Here is an 8,958-nt window from a genome sequence, read left to right on the forward strand (position 1 = left end):
TTCCAATGGGCACTTTGTAGTCTTTCTTGATATGTGGTGCCCCCAAATGATACACGCCACAGAAGCCTTACTCCATCAAATGGAGCAGAAGGACTACTTCATCTCTGCTGCACGTTAGACTTCTCTTTGGACTCAGCTGAAAGCAACGTCTGCCTCGATCCCAAACCAGCCTGCCAGCACAGGCTCACATTCAGCCTGTGACCAGTACCAAGCCCACCCAACCCGGGTGATTATTTCCCTACCTTGCACTCGAGCAGCTGCTGAGCTGCAATCTCCTACAGAAAACCCTGATGCAATGACCGAGGATGCTGAAGAAATATGAAGGAAATGGACTGCAGAGAGTTCAACACACTTTCAGTCACTGTTCAACACACTTGCAGTCAACCCCTGGATGGTATCATCTGCAAATTTAATGTGGCTGTTCTTTTCCATCATAGTCATTTATGAAAATAAGGAACAGTATTGCATAAAGCACAAACCTTCGCAAAGCCTATCTTGATATAGCATTCTGTCTTGATGGTAAACCATTACAGCTACTCTTTGACTGTTTTTTAAAGATGACACATTTCCTTAGCACATTCATGAAAATATCATGTGCAACGGGGTCAAATGCTTTATGCTAAGAATATGAATGTGACCACTTTGTTTAATACTAAATATGCCAAAGAAAAGTATGAAAAACAATCGAAGAACAAACTTGCATACTTAGTGCACAAGCCAAACCACTGTCTTTACTGCACTGCATAAATCTTTCAAAATATTAGAAAGGCATAATCTCCATGAACAGAAAGAACCGGAAAAAAATTTAAAGCCATGACTAAACTAAAGTGATTCATTTGCAGCAATAAAGCCGTACAAAATGGGGAGAAACTTGCAGCTTTTACATACCAGCTCAAGGCTGTATGCATAATAAATATTTTTACTATTAGCAAAGAGGAAATTGGCTGGCAATCATACTGCCTTTCTGCAGTTGACTACCAGATGATTACTTATACCAGGTGCATATAGTAAGTTGCAGAGAGTAGTTTATATGGCAACTTCCTCATCATTTTAGCACAGAATTTCCTACAGCCATTTTAATCTTTATGCTTTACATATTAGTAATTGTGGCTTTTTTTTCCGAGAGAACTTAGAGTTTAATTCAAATATATTGGTGACAGTTTTAATCCTTCTAGCAGCTGCAATAGATCTGAGGTCTAATTTCTAACACTTATGTCTGCCATACGCATGAACTACTTTTAAACAACTCATATTTGTATGAAAAGCAGTGAAGAACAACTTCTCCTGACTGGTCCCAGAGACCATCGCAGCCAGGTAGGTACAACAGTAGTAGGAGAGAGGCAAGCAATAGGTCTACATTGAAATAAGCAGTATTTATAAAGATATCCTTCTCCTCAGCACCAGGCGAAAATGTTATATGCTGTCCAATATTTACAATTTGACAAATTATCAGGTCCATAATTCTTTGGAAAAGAGACAGGAAAGCATATATCATAAAACAAAAAAAAAAGATCCTGTAATGTGAAGATATTTAAGTTCTTCCACTTACTTACTTAACAATATTTTTAAAAAAATCTGTATGAAAGTCTCAGAAAATTGTGTGCACCACAGGGCACGTTATTCTCCCATATACTGAACAACAGGAACTTTATTCCCATTTTTATCCACAAAACCCCTTTAGCCTGAAAATCTATCAAGAAGCTGCACTGAACAGGGACTGTGCTCTTTCCCAGTATTTCCTGATGGTAATTGATCCCACTCATGTTCTTCATTATTTTATCATGTCAGCATAGCACGTTTTTTCCCACTGCGTAACCACAGTTAATATAGTTTCCATTGTACTACAGCAGAAATCTAAGAACATAGGCTCTGAAAGCTGAAGGGGTACGAAAGATAGGAATGAGCCATTAGTGCCTGAGCAGCCTTAGGTCTCACTTGCACAGCACAGTTGTAGTTGCCAAATTAAAAACCTTTATGTTCACAAATGTAGTTGAAAAATTCATAAGGGATAAAAATAAAGGTCTGGCAGAATTACTTTGTGTCTTTATTGATCATTTACATTATGACTAAAATAGGAAATTTTAGAAAATAAATTTTCAAAATAGGAAAAAGGAAATACTTTTGAAAGCATTAATGAGAGTCACTGCCTCTTTCAATTTCAGAACAATAATTTGGGGGGGGTGGAGGAAGGGAAAAAAAAATCCCATTTCTTGGTCATACCAGGTTAGTCATAAAAAGCCACCTACATTAGAGTTTGCACAAAATGGGAAGATGGCCTTTGCCCAGTTCCTGCAGATGGTGTGCATGCATCGACAAACACTTGGAATTACTCAGCATTTAGTATGCAAGTTGGGACAGTGCTGGTCAAAACCTTCTATACTGGAGTCATGCGGGAAAAAGTCTAGACATCATAGATTAACTTCGTCTAAAATTATTTTGTCCACAATGTGTGTTTTAATGTTTGTTGAAGGCCAAGTGTATTTTTGCTGTACTGTGAATTATGTATATGGCAGCCTAACTCATGGGAGCAGCTCTTATTAATTATTGCTACAGGATAAATTCAAATGAGCAAACTCTTTTAGTAAAAAACAACTTAGAACTTCTTCCCCTTAAAATTATCATATCTCAGGACTTAGTAGAGAAACTGAAAGCACCATTGATGCTGTTAACATCCTGATTCAAACTTCGGTGGAGCTGGATATATATCCAATATCATATTATCACATTTTAAAGGACAATCATCATCTGAAACGTTTAACCTTAGGTTAAAACCTTAACCGAACCTACGGTTAAAAATATTAAGTAGCACGAGGTGCTCTGCTGAATTGTCTTCTCCGCCACCCAATAGGAAAATATCATTGTGAAATTATTTAATAATTTTTCCCCCTCACATCCTGTTGTTGGGATGCCAGCGTCTTGGAAAATGTGCCTCAGCAAATGCAATGCAATGCAGTGAGAGGCTGGATACTGGAAAGCACCTGGCGTACTCAGTGTCTCCCACAAGCTTCCTCTACCACACACAAAATCTGAGTTACAGAGAGACTGCATCAGGCGGTAAATGACTCCTGTGACATTTGTTGGGGAGAACACAAGTAAACAGGAGGGGAAAAAAGAGTACCTTCGAGACATCAGAGCTGCAGAAGTAGAAGATGGCTCTTTTGCTGCTCTTTTGGAAGTATCTTGTAGGCTGGGCTGAAACGAGCCTCGATGTACACAAATAGTGGACTTCTTTGCATACTACACGGATAGGATCTGGCAGTGTTTTTAAAAGGCAACTCTTGACATATTGCCATAGAGCTATTTATAGTCCCTTCCATCGTGCAGTGAAAATCTGACCTACTCTTCTTTTCAGGTTTGACACACGCCCGACATCTAGTTTTTTTAATCGGAAATTATGACGAAAAAAACATCATAAAAGCAACGTGAAAAGCAAATAACCACTTGCAAAAAAAAAGAAAAAAAAAAAAGCCACAGCTGTGATAATGTCAGCAGTGAAGGTTAACCTCTAACTACAGCAGTCTGGTAAGCTTGCTCTTACAGTTGTTGAACCAGCATGCAGGGCTGGCATTCCATATCATCGTCTGTAACACTATACGGCTGGGATATGATTAGCTACTTAAGGCCATGTAATTTGCAGGGTGTAACTCCACTGACCAGAAGGAATTGAATTCTGAACTTACCCCGATACACAACGAGAAACAGGTCTTAAAGAGCCAGCAAGCAAACTCACATGCATTATAACTGCAGCCTTTTTGGCAAGTGAAACCTGAGAAAAGCTGGGAGAAGCTGTCCATCACAGCAAGCCAGGTCTTCTCTGAGAATATGAAGAAAAGCAGGATAACACTATTAAACAGAGCCAAAGTTAACGCAGGCCCTTATTTAGTGCAACCTTTATAAACCTAGTTCTTCAGATCTACCATGGAAAACAGAATTTGCAAAAGCATTGCTCAAAGAATAAAACATCTCTTTGGTGTATATTTTGCCTGGACGGCTCCACTGGAGAAGAGCAGTAGCAGAGGGGAGAACTGGCCTCCAAAACAGGCATTGTATTTAGATGCTGAGAGTAAGCACTGTGTAAACGTGTGCGTGCGAAGGCAAATCACAGCCAGTTAGACTTCATAATGGGGGAAAAAAAGTAGCATTACATCTGAAATACTGAAATCTCAGTTATTAACACCTTTGCTAATAAACATAACCAGAGATCTAGCCTAATTTGCCTGGGCATTAATTAAAGCAACATTCGATTTACATTGATCCCCTCAAAGGCTACAAACCATCTTGCTAGCTTCCACAGCATCTTCATTTTTCCAAACAAAAATTCTTACTACCTGAGAAATCAAGTCTAGTCTCCCTGAATGAGGTTTGCATCTTCACGACGTTCATTCTGGGACCGTGCCCAACCCTCCAAAATAGTAAACAGTGTAGTTTATTCTTGCCAAAGCTAAAGTAGATATGAACTTCTATATCACTAGGGGAAAAAAGTTCCATTCCGAACTATGAAGGGTCTGTTACACGATCCACTGAAATGAATACAAATATTACTCGTCACTTAAAGTTTTAAGCCAGATATAAAAGGCTGAATCTTAAGAACTGACTTCTGTTTAGGAGAACGGGTGCTAGGAGTTAAGGAATATCTGACCTGCAGAAGTTGGGAAAGATAACTGGCCCCTTCGGTTGTCCCTAAAGTGCCAAACAAAGCTCAGATGCAGGAGATACTTAGGGCCACATATTCTCCCGTTTCTCATCTTTCACAGGAAAAAAAAAAAAAACAAATAAAAAACACTCCAAAAAAGGAGCATAAACCAGTTGCGGATTTACCTTTTGCTGAACTCTGAGGAAACTGATACCTGGATCTGAGTTTCACACCATCAGTCTGCCTCTAGTTTCTTTTTTCTAAAGTAATATCCTGTTTCAACGGATACCACCTTAAGTCTGAATACAGATCCACAACTTTCTGCAACAGCAGATCTCACAGGAACACTGTCAAGAGCAAGAGCAGAAATCTTGCAAGTTTTCACACATTTCATGCTCACAGTCTGAAAGGTTGCCAAAGAAATGATGATCTGCATCATGACAAACCTCGTGGGTTTATAATTATTCACTCAAACGGGTAAGTGATTTGTAGTGGGTAAATGTTACGCTGCCAGTTGCACAAAATGCTTCACGACCAAAAGACAGTTAACTACTGCAGTGAGTATGGGACGCAGAGCAAACACAACCTGAACTTCAGCACTAGACACCCCTATGCTACACAGTTACTTTTTAACAGAAGGCCGCGGAAAGGGATTTTTTTTAATTTCAGTTACAGCTCCCTTGCAATTCTAAATAATCTTCCTAAAAATAAAAATCTAAATCATTTAAACAGCACGCGTGCGCACACACACACACACTTGCATTGTCACATAGACCACCGCTGGTCCACAAGGCTCATTTTTGAGACCTACTAAGCCTTTCTGGATAGAAAAGGCTTTTCGGAAAGTAAACACAGCCCAACCAGTTGAACTCCTCCGAGGTCGAGAGCTTAGAAGAGGGAAAGGGTAACCACGGGCTCCTGTTGTGCCTGCACAGCCTGGCACTGAGCACCAAGAGCGGTTGCCATTGCTCCGGCTGGGTAGACCTGGTCCTCACACAGGGACCTCTAGCCGGCACTGTCAGTGTCAGACCCCTTGCATTTGAAACAAGCATGCCAGATGTGGTTTTAATTCCTACCTGGTAAAAATAAATCTTCTCGCATTTCTGCTCTGGCTTCCTCAGAGAAGCATCGCTTTTTCAGCCACTCAGCTTCATATTCGCTTGCGTGTTCGTCGGGCCATGTAATAGAGACCTTCCGACGTAAAACAAAAGATAATTTTAGAACAAAAAAAAATAATCAAAACCCACCACCTAGAACAACCAAAAAACCCTTTTGAAATTGCAGAAATTGTAATATTTAGATCAATAATATCACAGTTAAGCTTTCTCTGGAGCATAATGGCTTGTTTAAGTAATGAAAACCCACCCTGAACATCATCCAAATTCTGACACCTTTTATCAATGGTCATTTTCACATGAACCCATGACCTAACTTGCTGTTTAGTGTGGGCTGCTTTCATTGTGGGAGCTGCACTTAGCAGAAAGAGGAGAATCACAGAAGCTGGCACATATCAGTGGGTAGAGTGCTTCACCATAGCTCAAAAGAGAGCAAAAATATCTTCCAAAACACTGCCAGCTTGTTAAAAAAGAAAAAGGACAAGAAAGGCAGGCAAAAAAGAAATGCTAGGAGAGAAATCCCTCTCCTCACTTTGAAAAGTCTTCCCTCTTTCAAATAAATTTTTAAAAGGTGTTGGGTTTTTTAATTCCTGAAAAAAACACGGCAAGAAAGCATATGGCTTTGTTTTTCATGAACTGGAAGAGCTCAGTGCAGCACACACCGTCAGCAGAATTCTCAAGGCTACTGAGCAGGTATCGATTCCCATTTCACATAATTCCGCTCGTTCACGTGACAGCGAAACGCCAGTACCAGTTTAGGATTAGTGCTGTGCTTTAATCAGCTCCTGAGTAGAAGTGGAAGCAGACAATCCCTCTGCTATCGTAATACATCTGCCTATTCAAAGCATGAATTTACACGGCATTAATTTTGGTAACAAACAATCAACTCGGGAGCCCAGAGTTCCTCAGCACAGACCCTTACCGTGCGGCCGAGCCATGCTCCTGCACAGGTCAGCCTCTGCAAACTCACCCTGCAGCGAGGCTGCCCCAGCTGCCACAGAGTCGACTGCTGCGTCTTTAACATGTTTAAAACACCTTTCAGTGTAAAATGAAGGAAATGAGTTTGCATATCAAAGGAACCACGTACTGCTTTTAATAAAACCTATAAAATCTAAATGATATATTAGGTTTTTACATGGCAGGAAAGATTAAAATTATAGGGAGGGCAGTTCCTGTCCTCTCTTGCCCAACAGCTTCCTCTTTTACGTGAACAAATGTTAATGTAGATAGGTAGATACGGAAATAGATACGGACACTAGGCCAACTCTGAGTATTGGGTTCGACTTTGGTTTGAGTGCTTGCTCTAGGATGAAGTCTTTTGCACACTGGAAATTAGCTAATAAACTGATATTTTTGTTATGGACTAAGGTCATCATCACTTTGCCATTTGTTTTTCTGGTTTTCAAGCCATTTGCTTATAGAATATAGAGGGCAAAAAAGTGTAAGTGGAATTAAATGTGTGGGGAATGCCTATATTTTCTTTTCAACACCTGGTGATGAAGAAACATACAGCAGAATTTTAAAAAGCACAATTACATTCTAAAAACCGCAGCCTGGGTTTCTGTGGCCTCTGCGTAACACCTCCAAAGTGAAGTTTCCTATAAAGGTGGGAAGATCCGAGTTCCCCAAATTGCGATTATTCCTAAACGCTTTGCAAATACACGATAGGGTTTGCGGATAAACGAACTGCCATTAAAGTATAACCTGGGACTGCCTCTAATTTACAGATTAACAAGCATCGTTAGACAAGTTTCACGAGAGGGCAAATGCAGGTTTGCTTCGAGTACCTTTTTTCTGTCTGCCAGGGCGACCTCCTTCACCACGATGTTCACGTCCAGCTCCTCGAAGACCAGCCTGCGCGCCCCGGCCGAGCGGAGGAAGCAGCGGGGACACTGGCAGTTGTCCCTCAGCCAGACGCAGGGGTAGCGGCTCTCGCTCCCGTCCTCCCACTCCACGCGGACGAAATGACCTGCATCCAGAGCTTCCACCTTCTGTATCCCCGGGGTCATGCCGAGCGGCCGGGCGGCGCAGACCCCCGGAGCAGCGTCCCGCCAGCGATGCCGAGCGGTCCCGGCGAGCGGGCTCCTGCCCTTCCGCGCCGGCGGCAGGCAGCAAGCCCTCCCTCCGGGGACTTTGGCCCTCGGCAGGACGTTAGCCACCGCCCGCCACATGTGGGGTTCTTTGCTGAGATCCTCGGAGGGAGAACGCCTTCGTGGAGTTCCTAAAGGACCGTGAAGAGCAGTTTATTACTGAAGGTGTCGGTGCAGCAAGAAGTCCATTTTAAGGTGATTCTCCCCTCCCTGCCTGCTATCTAGACCTTTGGGAACATTCATGACCTGTCGCTTACATTTTCTGAGGCGCGGGGGGTGTACTCAGATCCATCTATTCAAAAATCCCTTAGTTTAGCAGGGCTTCAATTTGATTCGTCATCTTGGCCGTCTTTTGTTTCTGCAGTCAGTTCAATACGTACTGCACAAATAGTCTCTTTTAAAAAGACACCTCGAGATGAGTTCCTCAAATCAAAAGTAGGAGCTACTACCGACCATGTTCAAAAACCAAAGCTTTGAAGTACACATACCTTAATTCCTGCTGCGGACGCTATGGAAGAGAGAACACAGAATCCACCTCCCTGCAAGGAAAAGCTTTGTAAACATGACTTGAACTATAGCAACAGAGCTCTGCAAGAGCTCCTTTCTCCTTTCACAGCCGGACTGCTTTCTATAGATATACTCTTTTATTTAAAGCTAGTTGCATACTGTACTACAGAAAGATGATACATCCAAATCTTAAATTAGAAAAGAAGTTCTGGTCTAATGTTTTTCTCATTCAGAAAAATACTTGACCTCCCCGTGAAATGATAAATCATTACATATATTTTTAAGAGAGTGTTTAACCATTTCAAATATTGCATATTTATTCAGTATCTTTTTCTGTTGTTTTTGTTCTTAAGCTCCCAGGGCAAAATACTGATGCCCTGCCAGGACCAAAGTCTCCCCAGTTGTCTTTGCACAGGAAAAACCTCGTTGGTTTCAGTATTTTAACTCACCGAGACCTACTGGAGCTGTCAGAAGGTTTTTTTAATTTTTTCCTTTGCTACAAGTTAAAACTAAGCTGTACAGGACCCTTGGGTTTCCTTTGGTTTTTCTTTCATTTGATTGAATAGAGCAAATCAGCATATTGATTTCTACTTTCTCTTGTTTGCACACAATA

At 41.4% G+C, this 8,958-nt stretch overlaps 1 protein-coding gene across 1 annotated transcript in view; it reads right to left on the reverse strand.

Moving 5' to 3' along the window:
- BBOX1 (gamma-butyrobetaine hydroxylase 1) overlaps positions 1-8,428 on the reverse strand; it is a 36,816-nt gene extending 28,388 nt beyond the window's left edge. The window contains exons 1-3 of the mRNA XM_052811592.1: positions 8,327-8,428; positions 7,536-7,969; positions 5,710-5,824 (exon numbers count right to left, since the gene is read on the reverse strand). Of these exons, the coding sequence (XP_052667552.1) occupies positions 5,710-5,824; positions 7,536-7,919 (499 nt within the window). The 5' untranslated portion in view covers positions 7,920-7,969; positions 8,327-8,428. The remainder of the gene's footprint in view (positions 1-5,709; positions 5,825-7,535; positions 7,970-8,326) is intronic.
- Positions 8,429-8,958: the final 530 nt, after the last annotated feature.

The sequence above is a fragment of the Harpia harpyja genome, chromosome 16 (genome assembly GCF_026419915.1).
Source record: "Harpia harpyja isolate bHarHar1 chromosome 16, bHarHar1 primary haplotype, whole genome shotgun sequence".
Taxonomy (NCBI): domain Eukaryota; kingdom Metazoa; phylum Chordata; class Aves; order Accipitriformes; family Accipitridae; genus Harpia; species Harpia harpyja.